The sequence below is a fragment of the Anneissia japonica genome, unplaced genomic scaffold, assembly GCF_011630105.1.
Source record: "Anneissia japonica isolate Jap-2015-1 unplaced genomic scaffold, ASM1163010v1 scaffold2003_len1103335_cov173, whole genome shotgun sequence".
Taxonomy (NCBI): domain Eukaryota; kingdom Metazoa; phylum Echinodermata; class Crinoidea; order Comatulida; family Comatulidae; genus Anneissia; species Anneissia japonica.
The window spans coordinates 158,368-177,750 of NW_022758706.1; the positions used below are offsets into that span (position 1 = coordinate 158,368).

A 19,383-nucleotide genomic window follows, 5' to 3' on the forward strand; every position below is an offset into this window, starting at 1 on the left:
GGTGGGGGGGGGGATGCCTTCCCTACCATGGTAATGGCTTTATCCATGGTTAGGATATAACCAAAATTATATTAGCTGTAACCATGTTAAAAGTTTGGAAATAGATTATAACCAGCAAACTTACGAATTTATTATAAGAAAATTGTCGGGCTTGATGTCACCATGGATGATGCCACAGCGATGCAATTGGTCAACGATGTGCAGGATCTCGATGGTGATGTACAGTACTATGTGCTCATCCACTTTGATTACGTTCTTATTGCGAAGGTTCACCAGATTCAGGAGCGTTCCGTTGTAATGCGGCTCGTTGAGAAGAATGCTCCCATCTTCAAACACGAATGCAGAATCAATGTTCATGATTGACGGCCGCTTGAAAAATAAGTATAGGGTCAAATAAGTTACTAAATTCCAACAGAACACAGGACGAAACAAACCAATTAGGTGTTTATGCCTCTGTTTTAATTGGTAAAAATATTTCTTGTTCTACTGAAGAATGTCTTGGCTTCCATATCCTCCTAAAAAGTTCATAATTTTTGAACAATTAATGTATTAGTACATTTAAACAATTTATAAGTACGATTTATTTTCTAGTTCTAATTTTTAAATGAATGGGCTAATAACTTAACTGTACAAACTAATCAATTAAAATTTTTTAATTTTTCAAGTTAATCTCCCATCTGTTGGGATAAGGATGTTATGTGATTTGCCCTAATATTGGAATAAAGATGCCCACCCATTTAATGGGCATGATGGTGTAATATCACAAACATATATGGGCATGATGTTATATCACACAGGGTTGTAGCTGTAGAAAGGGTAAGTGATAGACATTTTAAGGGTGGGTGATAACATCAATAAACTCTACATAATAAAAGTGGATTTTAAGGATAAAAAAGCGGGTTCATAAGGGTGGGTGAGGGGCCATGAAATTAGCATTAGACTGGGTGGCCCCACCCACCATAACTGCATCCATGATCACACACATATGAGGCATGTTGTGGCAAAATGGTTAAGTTTTTTGAAATTCAAGTTATTGGTATTTTCCGATACCTTAGGATGTAATCTTCAAAATGAGGGGTCATTCATTGAAATTAGACATTTTGCTTTTAGGAAGTGAAAATACAGTGAAAAAAACATGATTTATTAGTTATACAAAGTTATTTGTGCATACATTGTTTAATAGAATTAATTGTCAAAATAACGTTAAATAAACAATTTGTTGACCATTTCCAGAACTAAGACTTTGGGATATGATTAATTAGACATATAAGCTACGTTCACATCAAGCCCAGATTCTGGTCCGGAATTCGGAGAAAAAATCGTGAAAAATGGGTTTCACATCAAATTCGTACGATTTCCAATCTGGACTCCGGATCTGGACCAATGGATCTGAGACCCATTTGTACCCTGAAATCGTACGTTTTATTTCTTGGACCAATCAGCTTGCTTGGTTGGAACCAATCGAACGCATACGTACTTAAACCGAACAACCGTGTTCCGTGAACGCAGTGTTAAATAAACGTAGCAACTCACGATTTTTTTGTCCAGGTTCCGGACTGGATATGGCCTTGATGTGAACGTAGTAGCTTAAACTGTTGATCATATCACACACAAAAAATTGACAGTGTGGACAGTGCTATATGGAGGAGGTTGTCAAATTCTAGCTTTCCAGATTGTCAATCAACCAACCAATCAGGACAGGGCCAGGATCTCAAAAATATAAGCGTTGTCCCACAAACCATGGAGGTATTATTGAGAAGGAGATCACTCGGCAACAGATCCCTTTGACGCGACAAACCAATTGTTGTGTTCCCCGCCTTTGGATCGCGAGCGGGCGTATTACCCTATAATTCACATTTTTTTTGTTAGCAACAACTTGGCAACAACATGCGTTTATACGCTCCAGCACAACAGTTGTGCGATAAAGCGTTTGATTTTAACCCATTAAATATCTTTATAATAAACAATGTTCCCCTGATTGGATTTTTTTTTTACTTTTAGTATGTTATTATGTGTATATTTCAGAAACAGATTCCGCAAAATATTTCTGTTAAAATTAATTCTGTGTTCATTATAATTTTGTCTAAAGATCGATTTGTTTGACTATAAGGTAGCGTAAAACTGAAAATTACTCTGATTCTGGACTGAATTTTTGAATAGTTAACCCTAAAATGACTTAGTTTATTATAATCCTCCATCATTCCTTAATTAATATGTATCTGTTAAAATTGGAATTATCGAGTTTTATCAAAATTATGGAAATTCAAGTTGCAATATACCATACTTTTAAAGCTGATGTAAATGTTTCATTAAATTCGAAACTCTTTTTTTAGAAAATATTATTATGTTTGGTATTTCTTGAAAGATCAATGTATTAGCTTCAAGATGGAAATGATTGCGCAGCCATAGTGATTGACTGTAAGTAGTGCGCATTGAGAAAAGAACGTGCTCTCCATTTCGCCGTGTTCAATGTTTTGGTAATCAAAAGCCTGCTGAGTTTTTGGTGGCGGGGAACACATTAGACTTTAAAGGCATCGCGCATACGTTCTTCACACGCTGTGGCAGGTTTGTTCTTGGTTCACTTGCATAGCTCTGCGTGCGCGTAGCTTTTTCGAGTGATCTCCTTCTCAATAATACCTCCATGCACAAACGCTGTCCTTTTTGTGGGACGACCTTAGCAACAATATTCAAGGGGCGGGGCTTAGTGGAAAGTTCCATTGTAGACAAACTATACGTGAATCAAAGATTAGAACTTACAACATCGATCATCGTTTCTAGGCCCTGGATCCTCTGGTAAATCTGTCGACAGATGTAGAACTCCCAGGGACATGGAGGGTTCTGTACCTTCAGAACCACCTTTTTACCATCACCATCCAAGTCTGAATCATCATCAGCATCTAGCATTGCTGCACGATACACTTTTGCAAAAGCACCTTCTCCAATACATGACTCAATGTTGAATAAGTCTTTTCCTGTTTGTAGGAACGTAAAATAAAGTGTTATTATAATCATCTACGTAGCTAATGTCTATAATAACAACAATAATCGTGATGATAAGATAACAATAATCTAAAAAAATCTGTTTCAAAAAAATTAGTATAAGCACAGTATATGTTTTAAAGACTAGTTTTCATGGCTGATTTGAAGCTTGTACATGAAGTAGGGAATTTAATAAAAGATCGTAGAAGAAAGCGGACAGAAAAAGGATTGATGCATGTGAGATGTGGATTTGGAGAAAATTGGCGGACATCAAGTGGGCGGACATCAAGTGGACGGATAAAGTTAATGAGAACGTATTGAGAGTATGTGAACCACACCTAAAGATAGCTATACCATCAAGAAATGGAAGGAAGGATGGATCGGTCACATATTGCGACACAAAGGTCTTATGAAAGATGTGATAGAAGAAAGAATTGAAGGGAAAAGACCAAGAGGATGGAAAAGAATGATGATGTTGGACGACGAGGAAGGAGTTACCACCTGATGAAGAGGGATACAGAGAACCGCTGGAGTACTGGAGAACACTAATGATGACGGTAGAAGAGAAGGGAAGCAGCAGCAGCTATATTTTTGTGTAGGCTATACTGGTGTGGTGGTGATTGTATTTTGCAGTTAAGAAGCAAACATGAGCAGCGATATATTGAATCATTTGAAAGTGCTTAGTGAAAGCAATAAACAAAAAACAGGCTGTGTATGATGGGCGAAACTACAGCATACCCTCAGTGAAATAATGGAATCATCCTGTAATATTCAAGCACATGCTTTTTCTTGAGTGCTGCCTGAATGTGAGATGCAATTCCATTATTTTCTTTATACTCAACGGTGAAAAAAAATTATAAAAACTCTGTGACCTTTCGCATTCGACCTTTTCTTCCAAAAATCGAAAGGTGTCTTTCTTTAAATTATGTACCATTCCACTAAATTTTATGATGAATCCATTCATTAGTCTTTGCATAATCTTGCTAACAGACAGCAGTGAATACATAACCTCCGGAGGTAATAAATTAATACATTACCTAAGTACACTGTTATTCCTGGTCGTATATCTGGCATTGTTTCATGAGATTCGGTGAACCCAGGATAACTTGTTAGAGGTATTTCAAGATTCTGCAGGAGATTGTCCACAACACCACTACTGAAAGGATCCAGTTCATCACAGCAGTCATCCTCCATGGCACTGGCATCAAAGACTGTATCCACCTCTGGTGCTTCCTCCATGTGGTGAGAGACATCAGGTGCTTCAACAAGTGCAGAACAGTTACTGGAAGAAGAGCTCGATTTTCCAGTACGTCTGCGTGTCACATTCATGTCGATGTGACTTGATTCCGTATTGATTAGCGACTGTGGTTGCAAGGAACTGAGGGCAGCAGAAGCACCAGTAGTCTTATTCTGAGAGGAGCTTGAACAATCGGAGCTGTGCTCTTCAATGATAGGGCTGGGAAAAATCACAACATGCACAAAATTTAAAAGTTATTTTCTAAACCTCATTAAAGATACTGTATTTTCAAATTTGAAAAATGTAAATGAATATTGTGTAGAAGCTTAGGGGATTTCTTTACAACAATGTAACTTGTATTCTTTTTTTGGAAGCAAGTATTACTGCATTTATTAGAGTAAATGCCCAGAGGCGTTTATTTAAGGGAGGCGTTTATTTTTGTGTAAAATGGATACATATATACTAAAAAAAATGCCACTTAATTTTACTGTAAATGTGAAACTACAATGCATAACTACTGTCAAAATGTGTTATTGTGTGACCATAAACGTTAGAGAAATTGTACTTCTACTGGAGAACATTAACTGATTATGTTTAGAATTATGTTACAGTCATTTTTTTTGGGGGGGAGGGGCATTCATTTGATAAAAAAAAAATGCCCCAGTGTGTTTATTAAAGAGGGGCTGGTTATTCCAAATGAGGCACTGGAGGGGGTGTTTCGAGGTTGGAATTCAATCAAAGCAGGGCACTTATTCGGATAAATAATTTAATAATATAATGCATTAAAAAAATATTCCTTTTTTCCCTCTCTTCAAATAAAATACTGAATGAGAATTCAATGGCACTAATTACATTATTTCTGTTGTCATTTTCACTCACCTTAGGTTACAAGCAGGATTGTTGACAGTCTCCTCTGTGACCTCAAAGCTCTCTCTGTTCACTGCCAATGATCTTGATGCCGAAGCCCCACCATCACCAGTCATGGCATTAGTCTCCATGTCAATACCAGCGTCCTGAGTCTGCTTTGGCATCTCCACATGCATCAGACTGGGCTTGATATGGCTGACAGGAAATGAAGGAATCTCACTAGAGTTGAATGGAGTTGACACCATACGAGCCATTGCAGAGAAGTCTGGGTTGGATGAGTGTGGTGCAAATGTGCAATCTTGAGATGTAGATCTGTTGTGTAACTGACTTGATAATTTAATTGCTTCCATGCCTTCAATCATCTTCATCTGAAAAAAAAAAAACCAAAAAAACACAACAGTCTGTTAGATAGTAAGATAGTAGCAGCACACCTGGTGGTCAGGTTTGGGCAGTACACCAGGTGACATGCCCTGCTTCATTCTAAAGAGTACACTTCATTCTTTTACACACACGTCATGTTGTACAAGGGACCTGACCATTGGATTAAACACCTCTTCATATAAATGGTGCTCCATAACCTGTATTTCCGCAGGAGAAAAAATCCAGAAACACAAAGTACATACTTCCTCATCATCATCTCTCGGTGGAAGATGGATCCTCTCCTGAATCACTGGTTCTTCCTTATCTTCATATATGCATACAGGTGCCCTATGAAGGAAATAAACAGTAGTCTCAGGAAAATTTGATTAAGTGACACAATTATTTTCTTGAGGGTATTCTGCAGCACTCAAAGATATAATGTGCCTGAATACGATGGGCAATTCCATTATTTCATTGTCTTGAGGGTATGCTGCAGTTTCGCCAATTATACATTGTTGTTATTGTATTCAGGCACAGGGCAGAGGTATGCACTACATGAAGTGCTGTAGTTTCCTATTGTTTTGGTCATCAATTTCTCCCCCAACCCAACAATCAAAAACCACATCATTTTCTCTCTTAAAGTTTTCTTTTTAAGCTAGGGAAATACCTACTTAAAAATATATTTGTATGTAATGTAATTGCTTATAAATATTACGGATAAATTTTAGATTTTTTTTTATTTGTCTACCATCCTGATGTATTTCATATGTGTATGTTTTATGCGTCTAAAAGTAAATAAGTAAACCAAACTATATATTATATACATAAATATATTTATATATTATAAATCTATTAAGAATTTTTATTATGTACCTGTATGTTACAGTAGTTTCAGACACATTTGTGTTATGGTTCTTTGTTACTGGCAATCTCTAAGGCATTTAAGGAAGTTATTAAAATAAACAGGTTGAATATATCAATTTACAACAATTATTAAAAATATTAACACTCACTTATTGTCTTGATCTTCAAATATGCTGAATTGATTGCTCTTCTTCACATCTTGTTCTTTATCCTCGGTTGTCTCATCATAAATCGCAAACGGTTTACTCTGCTTTCTAAACTCATCTTCAACTACTCCTTGGTTACTATTGTCATTCATTGTCAGACCATCTTCTATTTAAATATAGAATTGAAATAAATAAGGATGTAAATATGTGGGCATTGACATTAACAAATAGTACCCTGATATGGGTGGCTCCATTATTTTTGAGGGGTGTTCTAATGGCAATAGCTGCTTTATCTATGGAACTATGAAATAGGTGGGATATTTGACTGATTCTTGCCTAAATAGATTGAGGAAAGATATGTATTTAAAGAAATGTACCTGTGTTAGCAAACTGCGCTTCAAACATCTGATCCTCTTCCTTAAATGCCATTTCGTTTCCATCCCAACCAAATTGATCCTCATCCAATGGTTTGCTTAGCATTGCCAACACACACCCAAGAGCCTCTTTTGTGTTCACTGTAGGCGAAGGCGCTGCTATGCCCTTAGGGGTTATCCTCGGTGTTATGTGACCAAGATTGTGAAATGACCGCGAATGGCTGTTGGGTGTCGGGTGAAGGAAAGATCTTTTATGGGATGAGCTGGAACCAGGTGTTTTATGCCGTACTCCTGTAGGTGGAGTTTTGGATTTGCCAGAAGACTGAATGAGCGATGGTGTTTTCTGTTTAGATTGCGGAATTGATGATAAGGTGGCAGAGTAGTTAGCGGACGGTGTCGCTACAGAACTTGCACTTTGTCCTGGAGTAATCTTAAGATCTTTAAATTTTGAATAGAATATAAAATAAATATATATATATAAACAACTAGGAAGCAACATGTATTTTAAATTTTTCTTTAGGTTACTTTAGAAGCTAAATAATTAAATTTTCCGTCATTCAGATCACTGAGAAAAAAATCCTATGTTACCAATAAGAAAAGGATCACTGAGAAAAAAATTTATGTTACCAATAAGAAAAGGAAAATAAATGATTATACCTGTTTGAAGTGTCCTTGTGTCCTCAAAAATCAACTGCTTTGTAACAGTAAAGTCACTGTAAAATGATAAAATTAAAATTTTATTTATTTTATATAAAAACAAATAAAGCATAGATTACTTCACTTACATATTTAGTTATTGAGGTACATGGTCCACGGATTATAGCAAAAATATCACTGCCAGAGATTCACGATTCAAGATAACTACATTATTACGAAAGTAGATTTGTTTTGATCAGAAAAATAAATCCTTGACAAGATTTGAACCAATAATTCCGGAATCTGAAGGCAAGAATCTTAACCACAAAGCTACAGCTCAACTCACTCAACATCGCAGGAACACAGAACCCTGGGATTGGAAGGCAAGCAACTTAACCATTAGATACAACTCTACTCAGGGATGAAAGATAAAATATTATTCTTTAATGACAAATTAAAGTTGGCTTTATTGGACAGACTTACGATGTAGAGTCAGACTCTCGTCGTGAACTATTATTAGAGGTAGGGCGGACCGATTTGGAATTTGACTGATCAATTATTTGCATAGACTCTTTCTGCTGCTGAAGAAAATGCTGCTGTTGCTGTTCCTGTAGTCGTTGTTGTAGCTGCTGTTGTTCTTCTAGCTGTTGTCGTTGCTGTTGTTGAAGCATCTGTTGCAGTTCCTGTTCTTGTAATTGTTGTTGTAACTGTTGCTGTTCATGTAGCTGTTGTTTTTCTTGTAGTTGTTGTCGCTGCTGTTGTTGAAGCAACTGATGCTGCTGCTGTTCTTGCAGTCGCTGCCGTTCCTGCTCTTCTTGAAGTAGCTGTTGTTGCTGCTGTTGGAGCAACTGTTGCTGCTGCTGTTCTTGCAGTCGCTGCCGTTCCTGCTCTTCTTGAAGTAGCTGTTGTTGCTGCAGTTGGAGTAACTGTTGCTGCTGCTGTTCTTGCAGTCGCTGCCGTTCCTGCTCTTCTTGAAGTAGCTGTTGTTGCTGCTGTTGGAGTAACTGGTGCTGCTGCTGTTGTTGCAGTTGCTCCTGTTGCTGTTGAAGCAGTTGTTGCTGTAACTGTTGTTGTTGTTGCTGCTGCTGCTCCTGAAGCTTCCTTTCTTGTATCAGCCTGTGAAGGTTTAATGTCAATCAATGTATCAATATATAATCATCTGTAAAGGTTAAACCAGTTGTGGATACAAACATGTTTTTGGAAACCAAAAGTCCTAGTTTTATTACCTAGCTTTTTTGCAATATATGGAACCTCAATTTCAAATGGCTACTAGCAACAAAAATAATATCTTTTCATCAGTATTTGACAGACAATTCTGAATACAGATCAAAATGTGTTGCTAGAAGTGATGCAATTTTAAGCCAAGGAGTATTTAATCAAGGCGTCACATAGCTTGTAGTCAGGGTGCATATTGTGTGTTAATCTTTCAGGAATATAATAAGGTACCTGGTAGAAAGTGATTGGTTTGGCATGTAGGTATTAAAATATCTAAGAATATTGACATGGGTGGTGGTCAATGGTGGCTCCAGAAATTTGCCAACAAGGGATCGTACATGTCTGACTAAAGGGAAAGAACCAAGGGGCAGCTAGAGCCTCGGTTGGGGTGCTGCAATAAAAAATCTCTGGTAGGGTTCGCAGGTAGCCTGGGTTCCAGGCCCTAATTTTGGGTTACTCACTCTTTATTGCACTTAGTGCGCGCCATACCAAATTTAATTGGCATCCCATAGTCGGTTTCTTTTTTTTTCGGATTAGGGCCTGGGCAAACGATTCATGCGTACGATTTCCCACATCAAATTCGATGTGGGATATCGTATGTATGACTGGTTTTGTAAATCACGTGATTGGCTTACTTCATGCATATTAATTAATCTTGGTAAATTTTCAAAATTGAAGATGCGGATGTCTCGACTAGGACAAGCTAACCAGTTCCTTTTGCCCACCTGCTGTACTTGAATTAAAACAGTTAGTATATAGTTCAGGCCTGCTAAGAACGACTATGGACTGATAACCGTAGTAGGCTATACTTACAGAACCTTGCTCACCGGTGGCTGCTACACAGATTTTAGGCTTTTAGGGCAGAATATTGTTAAAAAGGTAGGCCTCTGTAAGTAAGAACTTAAAAATAAGCCAAGCTTAGACTAGACCTACTACTACTTCTAACTCAAGAGGCCTGAGCCATCCTCCTGGAAAGTTGTGGTGTTGTATTTGTAATGGTATGGCATCTAGTCTAAACTTAATTGTTTTTGCCATTGCCAAAATTAGTCTTACTAGGGTCTATTCTAAATATTTTAGGCCCGTTGTATTAGGGAGGACTATTTTTAGTCATTCTTAACTAGTCGACACGAGTGACTCAGTTTCGTGGCTCAAAAAATATGAACATTTGATTGGTTGAAATTGTTTATTTCGGTCCGCCCATTTATCCAAATACGGAATATAAGATTACGTCATTCTTTTGGCATCCTGGTGCCTGCATTCAGTGTTTTGCAAGTCTCTTATTCCGACTCTAAATTAACTTTTTCGTTGGTGGCGCTGTCCAGAATTAGAAAAATAATAAAAAATAAGAGACTTGTGGCAAGTCTAGGTTCACAGGGTGAGTTTTTATGGCTTAGTATGGTCCTAATTGTGCTTTTACACTACAATATTAGGGATTGGCAATCAAAATAACGTTATTTGGATAGGAAAATTATTTTTTAATTTTTTAGTGTCGGATGACATGGGGTCCAGGCCTGTCCGACGGGAGTGCAAATGCCCTTGGGCCTCGCTGACGCCACTATTGGTAGTGGTGTGCAATATTGCGAATGTTGGATTTTTAGATGGGGAAATGAGGTTATAATAAGTGAACTACTTGAGTGGAATATTTTTGTTCAGTAAGTTTTAAATAGTGGTAGCACATACTCTCTCTAAGGTTAAGCCTCACCTCCCACCCCTAGGATATTGCAGAAATATATTCACTGCCAGGGACACTCCGCAAAGGACGGAGGATTTTCGTCACACTATATATGATGTGTTTCTTTATCCAATGACTAACGTAAAGCAAAACTTTAAGATATTTTCTACTGTGATGAAATGTAAATTTTTACATACCTCTCCTGCTCCATTTTTTCTTGAAATTTTTTTCTCTCCATCTCCAGCTGTTCTTGCTGCAATCGTAATGCTTCTTTTGTACGCAATAATTCATCCCGTTGCTGCTCAATTCGTTCCTGCTCCTCTGTTTAAATGGAATCAAGAAGTCAGTGTTTTAATATGATTTTTGAAGGTTAATATAAAAATTAAAGATGACATTTTTTATAGTATGCATTTTATGAATTATAACTGTACTATATGAAGATACTTAATACTAACTGTAATAAGATAAAAAAAAAAATAAACAGTTATGTCTCTTAGTATAATTTCACAATGTTCCGACCTTTCATCTGTTTTGCCTTCTTTTTTTCCTTGTAGCGTATTGCTCTCAGTTCTTCCAGTGACATCTCTGAAACACCACCGTAAATTAGATGCTTAGGATACATGACCTTTGTCTTATCATCAACTGACTGAAACTGCAAAAAGTTAGTATATTGATAAGAAAGGAAACTTTTCAATTCATACTTCTGTGAAAATAACAGTATTTTATTTATTATATTTATTTAATTAGTGTGTACTTATCATAATTCTATTAACATTTTACAATGAATGATACTATTAGGCACTTTACAAATACTACACTTTTTAGTATCATAGACTGTCTTAATATGAAACTTAAGGATTCTAATGCCAAAATAACTATACACCTATTATATTAAATGTTTGTATATGTTTTGACTTACTGTATTTAGGTATTGCAAAGCATTAGGCTTCTTCTCTGGCTTACGGGCGCTCAGTACCGGATGGCTCATCTGAGGGCGTTGGTGTGGAGTCCTGTAATGGATAATAGTATATTCGTGTCAACATACTACGATACATTGAAAAGGGGCACGGATAGTATATTATATCTAGTGGTGTTTGTTGACATTATTAAGCCAAACATAATTCTTATCAATATTACTAATGTTGCTATTGTTGTCATCATTATCAACATCACCATATTATTATATTTATTATTATTATTATTATTATTATTATTATAATGTTGTGGTCTATAGAAATTTTAGCTTTACAAGGGAAATTTGAGGGGAGACGAGCAAAGGGAAGACGTTTTAAATTTTTGGACCGAATTAAAAGTTTGTGTTACACCTACTCTACACCAGATGTTGTCAATTGGGCAAGAGATCGCCAGCGTTGGAAGCTCTCGACCGCCCAAGCATGTATCACATATGGCACTTAAAAACGAAGATTATTATGTTACTAAAACCTACGTTAAGGGAACTTAGACAACAGAGAAATTAGAGTACAATTTAAAAAAAACGACGTTAAGGGGAAAATAACACAAAAGATATACCCTTAAGTCCGACTTAGTGCATATTATTATTATTATTATCAATAAACTCACGTGATCTGATCAGCATCATCATCAACATGAACCTTAATTGAGGGTCTTGAGATCGGCGGTGCCATGGACACTCCACGCTGTGGAACCTGTACAATGTAATAACAAAATTGAAATACAATAGCTAGCTAGCTAGGTACACCAAATTCTCTTTATTTACTGGACATGGTAGAAGCGTCCTTGTCACAACCCTATTTAACGCCAATTCTACCACCACACAGTGGACACGATATCTGACAAACGATGACTGACAAATGCAAATTATAATGTGATCATGCCCTCTTTTGAAACAATTAACCTACCTTTTGTGATGACCATTGAGATGGTTTCTGTACATTTTCCTTAGTGGCTATGCTACGACTGGGAACAGTTTCCCATTGGCCTGTGGGGTCTGGCACAGCTGGAGCTGCAGCAGCATCAGTATCGCAGAACACTGTAAAACGTTGGTTGCCAGCAAGGGGATCTCTAGTCTGAATTCCTTGGATGCCTTTTGTATCTATAAAGTAGTTTCATTCTTTCATTATAACAGTTTTATTATATAATTAGTTATTCAAACTCTTTAGTGATGTTAGTAGATGTTGTGATTCAGGTATTTCATTATCGATATATAACTATAAAGTAATATATTTTGAATAGTTTCATTTGGTTGGCTTATTATAAATGTAGAACTGTTTTGATCGATAATAAACAAAACACAAGACATGTAAACATACAGCTTTCGTCAGTGATATTAACATAACTTTGTTGTGGTTTACGAAACGATGTATGCCCTACCTGACATGTTATAGTACTAAATTCTCAATAAAATTCCCAAATACTGGCAAAAAAAATATCTTGCAAGTGATTCAGGTGGAATCGAACCCACGACCTTCACATAACTAGCCTAGTGTCTTAACCACTCAACCACCGACAAATCCAATCCCCAAGTACAGTAGCAGCGGATACTGCAATTTGTCATGGTTTATTATTAATCAAAATAATTCTACAGTTATATAGTATTTATAATGGAGGAAGTTGTATCGAAAGGTAAGGGAAAAAGACACTGAGTAATTCTACCTGAACTGAATTTGTGTGCTATGATTTCCACGCTAATTCTACTTTGTCGATTTTTACTTTTCTCTTTGGTTTTTTCAGTAAACCGCATAGAGGCATTTAGCATATGTGCTAACAAGTTATTGAATTACCTTTCTTAACATGACCTATTCTCTGTGTTCCTACTTTATGTTGCTTTCCTCGTCCTTTAAGTCCCCCCAACACGGTCCTCTCCTCTGATGGCTGAGTGTCCAATGATTCTATAGTGTCCTCCATTGTTCCGCGAACAATCCGTGTTTGGAATTCACTGAATAAGAAATATTGAAAATATTACATATGTATCAAGTTGAACAAAAAAAACCCCATATATAGTTATGGTGTGATTATGTATGTGACAAAGACAAGCCAAACCAGTTACTTGTCGCAAATCGTGTTTCAGAGATAATGGCCAAAACATGCTGAAATGTCAAAATTTTTGGAAATCTATTTTATTGCACTAAACTAACTTTATTTTTTCTATAAATCATGACATGCTGTTATTTTCCACATTTTCAATATTAAAACAGCAATTTTTAACAATTTGGTAATGGCTTCTGCATGAGAAATGCCCAAAATCATAAATTGTTCTCAAATATTGTTCTTTAAACACCTGTATGTTTAAACGCTTCTAACTTCACAATGAAATGTTGGATTTAAATTATTTCTTTACCATGTCATAGCTTTCATATTACAGTTTAACCCTGTATTAATAACTTAAAATTGATTTTTGCGACGAGTGACTGGTTTGGCTTGTCTTTGCCACATATGGTCATGATGTGATGTCATCACGACCATATTTAGGCATGTCACATGTTTTGTAAAATAAAATTTGGTAGCCTGGACAAGGCTTTAAAGCCAAACTATAAATACTCACTTGTGGTACTTCTGCAGCTGGTCTACAGGGGCTGCATAGCATTCAAGGCCTCGATTCAACACAGCATCAGCTTTCTTGGCGTTTCCAGCCTGTTCCAGGTTCCAAGACCATGCCTCGTAAAATATTGCTAAGCCTGACCCGATGCCATGATCGTGCATGAACTGGTAGGCACTAGAGGGCTCGTCCAAATAGTTATTTGCCTGTAGAGAAACACTGGTTCAATAAATTATTATTTCTCCCAAGTCTAGTTTGTACTGGTCTATAAATAACTTAAATATATCCTGCGTCTCCGCATAGACCAGAATATTTAAGTTATTTCTCTATAAAAATCAAAGTACTTTTTATACAGCAATTTTTTATCAATAAGTTATAAATTACAATAATGATCATGATGTTTGGTTGTACATTCCATCATTCATAAATCGTTATATATATTTTCAATATTGAAATCTTCTTTTTTTAATATTTGAATGTTTTTGCCGCTTTCTTGCCCATAACTTTTGTAATATTACAAGCAATTTGGCCCATTGGGCCACCATTTGTAATACCTCTGGGTGTTTTTTTTTTTTATCAATAAAGTGAAGTGAGTGAAATATTCATTATTTTTATGTCAAGAAAATATATTTAAGTTAGGGACTAAGGCGAGACTTTTTTTATTCCTTGTTTCGCATACTTATTTTTAAGTAGACAAACCATGTGTTTACCTATGTTACCCTTACTATGTTCATCAATACGTAACATAGGTAAACACCTGAAAAAACATGGTATTAGTGATTCTGAAGCAATTAACCACTTCAGCATTCTATCTAAATGTAAATCTAAATTTGACTGCCTCATTAAAGAAATGCTATGGATTAAAGATTTAAAACCATCAGAACAAACAGATTCTATTAAAGCAAAATTGTTTATCTAGCAGATTAATTTGCATGGAGCTTATAAGTATCATAGCTCCAACTACTGTAGCTAGAACAATTAACACAGTAGGTGTTAATCTTGTGACTTTTAATCCATGTTGCATTCTTAGGTTTGTCTACTTTTGTATATTGTTGTTCACTTGATCTTGAGAATGTGTTCATGATGGACTTGAAATGTCGATTTTCTTTTTTGTCAATAAATTTTGTTTTAAAATTATATAGCAAACGTCTGTTGATTCGTAATAATAAAAATAATAATCATCATCATCTAACCATTCTGATCCAGGCTTGGATATATCTGGGATCATTATGATATTTCTTTTCATCTTTGAACAAGCTGACGCATGTATGGAGTATTTGTTCCAAATTGCTCTCCTTTCCTCCGGTAGGGTAGTTTTGTTCTGTCCAGCTAATATATCTACTCCAAACACTAAGTGGATCATCACCTTTGTAACAGCGAAGTTCTTCTTCAAATTGCCTGAAACAAGTAAAATTGCTAACCATAAAAGACTACAATAAATTAATCTAATTTAATATAGAAACCAAATCAATGATTCTCAACAAGCAAATGTTGAAACTGAATTTTGTGCTGTCTAATCTAACTCTGTAAACATGTTACCTATTAAAAATTTACATTTTCCCCCAAGTAAAATTATGATAAATATTACAATTACTATACTGACGCTTTCCATTTTTAATGCTCAAACAAATTTTACTGTTTATTTGTTAATAAATTTTGTTTTAAAATTATATAGTAAACATCTGTTGATTCGTAATAATAAAAATAATAATAATAATAATCATCATCATCATCTAACCATTCTGATCCAGGCTTGGATATATCTGGGATCATTATGATACTTCTTTTCATCTTTGAACAAGCTGACGCATGTATGGAGTATTTGTTCCAAATTGCTCTCCTTTCCTCCGGTAGGGTAGTTTTGTTCTGTCCAGCTAATATATCTACTCCAAACACTAAGTGGATCATCACCTTTGTAACAGCGAAGTTCTTCTTCAAATTGCCTGAAACAAGTAAAATTGCTAACCATAAAAGACTACAGTAAATTAATCTAATTTAATATAGAAACCAAATCAATGATTCTCAACAAGCAAATGTTGAAACTGAATTTTGTGCTGTCTAATCTAACTCTGTAGACGTGTAACCTATTAAAAATTTACATTTTCCCCCAAGTAAAATTATGATAAATATTACAATTACTATACTGACACTTTCCATTTTTAATGCTCAAATAAATTTTACTGTTTATTCAAAATGAAAATTTGTGTTCAGCATCATTAATATTTATATTATATTATTATAGAATCACACATGTACTTTAATCAGAAATATTGGGATATTCAGGCTTAATTAAAAGTTAGATTATCATTATTATATAGGATGTAGGCATAATTCTTTTGCTTTATTCATTTTCCATTGTAGTCTTGGATAGGCTAGGACCCTAGGCCTAGAGTGGTGGATTGGTCGGTGGAGAGATGGAAGTGAACTTACTGTCGCTGTGCAAGTAATGAATGCTGATGTTCATTGTGATCGTGCAAAGCTGCTGTCAAGCTGGAGAAATTTCTTCCCTTCTTCAATGGTTGAACATTCTCTTTGCAAAGCTCCCATTGATCTACACTTACTACGTTAGAACTTGAATCCATTACTTCTTCTGCATTATCTATAACCAGCTATAAAGTGAAGATTTATTGTTTATTGATGGTCAAAATAATTTCTAACGTAAGCTACCTCCTCGATGATCACCGTTTGTGTTTTAAATCTACCGCTAACTAAGTACGCATGCGTACAATTCAAAAGCAAAAAACTCATGTCGAAGGTCAATGTGAAGTAATGATGGCTGCCAGTGGGACGGATCAGAAAACAAACAAAAGGTTAATATTCCCGTTTTTGTCGTTATTTAATTAATTTTATTTCTGTATTTAAGTAAAGAATACAAACGCTATAACCATGTTTAATTTTAAATGAATCCAAAATTGTTTAATTATTTAAGCCATTTATTATCACCCAAAACAAAAGATCAGCCGAGGTGAAGCCACATTCATCCACAACGTGCAAGACAACAAAGAAAAATATGGTGGCCTAGCTTAGGCTAGGCCTAGCTCTGATTACCATTTCTGGACACTTCGAACAAAAAACCACTTGCTATAGCCACTGCAGCTATAGCCACTGACAAATATTAATGTTTTTTTATATTCGTACGTTATATATTAATAATATCATTTTTTGCAAATTTTGTTCGACCAAACAAAATGGAATTAGAATAAATCTGAACTTGATCACTTTTCTTAAACGACAAAGTTTTTATTCTTACTTTAGAAATTAGAATTTCATGCATACTATTAATAGTTAGTAATGTATGCATTTAATTACATACTATAAATTACATAGTTTAATCCTTGGAAGATTTAGAAGTTGTATTTATTTAGTCCTATTTATGTTTCTTAAAATTTTTAAAGTTTTTGTAAAATAAAAAATGACATTTTTTGGCTGTTAAATCACAGGCAGACTGTTTAGTATAAAATGAAAGTTTTGCTGGGTGCTTAGCATAATGCCCCGTTTGAGTATACCTACTGCTGGTCATTAGCAAAGCAAAATTTTAAAAACTACATTCTACTCTAGACCTATGTACTACTATATTTTTCACTATATTTTAAAAAACTACTACTTCTTTTCCTCTGTTTTTAAAATGCTTATCTGATTACACTGATTTGATCTTTGTTTTATTTTCCCCCCCTCCCACTTTACCATGTTTAGGCAAGACTTTTTTTATAACCTGATTTGCAAATACGCCACCCACCAACAAATAGTAAAATTGATGAGTTCGAATATAAATAAAATTAAATTTTTGGCAAATTAGTGCACCTACCAGCACAAAAAAAAAAATTGAAATTGCAGAACAAATTAAAGTTTTTCTTTATTTTTTTTGAAATCTCCAAAAATAAGATATGTGTATTTCTTTCTAATTCTATAAATTTAAAGCATTTAACCATCCCATTACTACACTATTTACATTCAAGAATAACATTTTTATTTTTATTTTCTCCTCTGGATTTTTTTGGCAAAACCATTTGCTAAATAAGAATACAATCTTGTATTTTTTTTTCCTCCCTCCTCTGACTATCCTTAAAAAAATAAGTTTGCGAAACAAGGTACCGGTATAAAAGAATTCTTGCCTTAGTGTACAATTATTGAACACTCATTTGCACTCCATTGTGTATTAATACAAATGTGGCAAAGACAAGCCAAACCAGTCACTCGTAGCAAATCGTGTTTCAGAGGTAATGGCTATTGTGCTGAAATGTCAAAATTTTTGAAATCTATTTTATTGTACTTTACTAACTTTTATATTGTACGGGAAACCAAAGACACAAAAAGATTCATGGAAAATTCATGGACATACATATATTTTCAATATTTTATGATATGCTGTTATTTTCCCTATTTTCAATGTTAAAACAACAATATTTAACAATTAGGTGATGGTTTCTTCCTGAGAAATGTCCGGAATCATAAACTTTGAAGGCCGATTTCTCAAATATTGTAATTTAAACACCTGTATGTTTTAAGGCTTCTAACTTCATAACGAAATGTCGGATTTAAATGATTCTTTTACCATTTTATAGCTCTCATTTACTGTTTAATTGTATTAATAACTAAAAGTCGATTTATCAATAAAATCGAGTGCATCTAGTTTTCACAACATTTGATTGCAGTATCTTAGAATTGTTATGATAGGTGTTATATAATAAATATTGATTATTATTTATAAAATTTAATCTGTGTATTTCTCATTTTTAAACTTTTTCTTATATTTCAGTGAGTATGAGCAGTTTTATAAAGAAGCGATGGATAATGCTGCTCAGTACAACACCAGAATGATGCTTGAGCGACGACTTCGCCTACCATACCTAGATTCACAGACTGGCTTAGCTCAGAGCAATTGTTATATCTGGTTAAATAAGCGATTTCGCAGTCCCGGTCTGAAGTCAGGGCAGTTATACACCTACCCATCCAAGAGGTGGCGGAAGAAGCGGCGTCCTACACCCCCACAGCATGTGATGATACGAAAGCCAGCCATTGAAGGAGAAGATGTTGAAGGTATGTAACCAGGTACATACCTGGAATTATCTTTTAGCTAATATTTTAATTTAATGCAACTGATATTATTAATAATTAAAATGAATGATGATTACAAGATGAAACTATTATTATTTTTATTATTATTTATTATTATTGTTGTTGTTGTTGTTGTTGTTGTTGTTGTTGTTGTTATATATTGGAAAAGATTGTTGATTTTCCTGATTTGTTTTTCCACAAGAATGGAAATATATGGCATCTGTTTAGGTTTATTTTATTCTTCTAACCCAGTTAGTCAGTTCTCATTGTACATTGTATGTCAATGTGAGGATAAGCACTATATTCTGTTTATAAACAGACATAGTATGAAGTCTAGTTGTTTTTATTGGTTTGATTTATTATTAGTTAATAATATAAGGTCTAGTTCAGACTAGGTGGATAAACCTGGCTCAACTCACTGGGTTTATCCACGTGTCAGTCTGAACTAGGTGGCTTATCTC

The 19,383-nt window shown here is 35.0% G+C and overlaps 2 protein-coding genes across 3 annotated transcripts in view; one reads left to right on the top strand and one right to left on the bottom strand.

Moving 5' to 3' along the window:
* LOC117125383 (mitotic checkpoint serine/threonine-protein kinase BUB1-like) overlaps positions 1–16,579 on the bottom strand; it is an 18,904-nt gene extending 2,325 nt beyond the window's left edge. The window contains exons 1-18 of the mRNA XM_033271881.1: positions 16,298–16,579; positions 15,606–15,810; positions 13,874–14,073; positions 13,113–13,267; positions 12,231–12,424; positions 11,932–12,017; positions 11,270–11,360; positions 10,870–11,002; positions 10,548–10,671; positions 7,947–8,579; positions 7,485–7,540; positions 6,831–7,265; positions 6,457–6,619; positions 5,707–5,791; positions 5,096–5,451; positions 4,017–4,435; positions 2,758–2,972; positions 125–369 (exon numbers count right to left, since the gene is read on the bottom strand). Of these exons, the coding sequence (XP_033127772.1) occupies positions 125–369; positions 2,758–2,972; positions 4,017–4,435; positions 5,096–5,451; positions 5,707–5,791; positions 6,457–6,619; positions 6,831–7,265; positions 7,485–7,540; positions 7,947–8,579; positions 10,548–10,671; positions 10,870–11,002; positions 11,270–11,360; positions 11,932–12,017; positions 12,231–12,424; positions 13,113–13,267; positions 13,874–14,073; positions 15,606–15,810; positions 16,298–16,449 (3,947 nt within the window). The 5' untranslated portion in view covers positions 16,450–16,579. The remainder of the gene's footprint in view (positions 1–124; positions 370–2,757; positions 2,973–4,016; positions 4,436–5,095; positions 5,452–5,706; positions 5,792–6,456; positions 6,620–6,830; positions 7,266–7,484; positions 7,541–7,946; positions 8,580–10,547; positions 10,672–10,869; positions 11,003–11,269; positions 11,361–11,931; positions 12,018–12,230; positions 12,425–13,112; positions 13,268–13,873; positions 14,074–15,605; positions 15,811–16,297) is intronic.
* LOC117125382 (zinc finger protein ubi-d4-like) overlaps positions 16,525–19,383 on the top strand; it is a 13,001-nt gene continuing 10,142 nt past the window's right edge. For both annotated transcript variants that reach the window (XM_033271879.1, XM_033271880.1), the window contains exons 1-2: positions 16,525–16,677; positions 18,624–18,904. In XM_033271879.1, the coding sequence (XP_033127770.1) occupies positions 16,586–16,677; positions 18,624–18,904 (373 nt within the window). In that variant the 5' untranslated portion in view covers positions 16,525–16,585. The remainder of the gene's footprint in view (positions 16,678–18,623; positions 18,905–19,383) is intronic.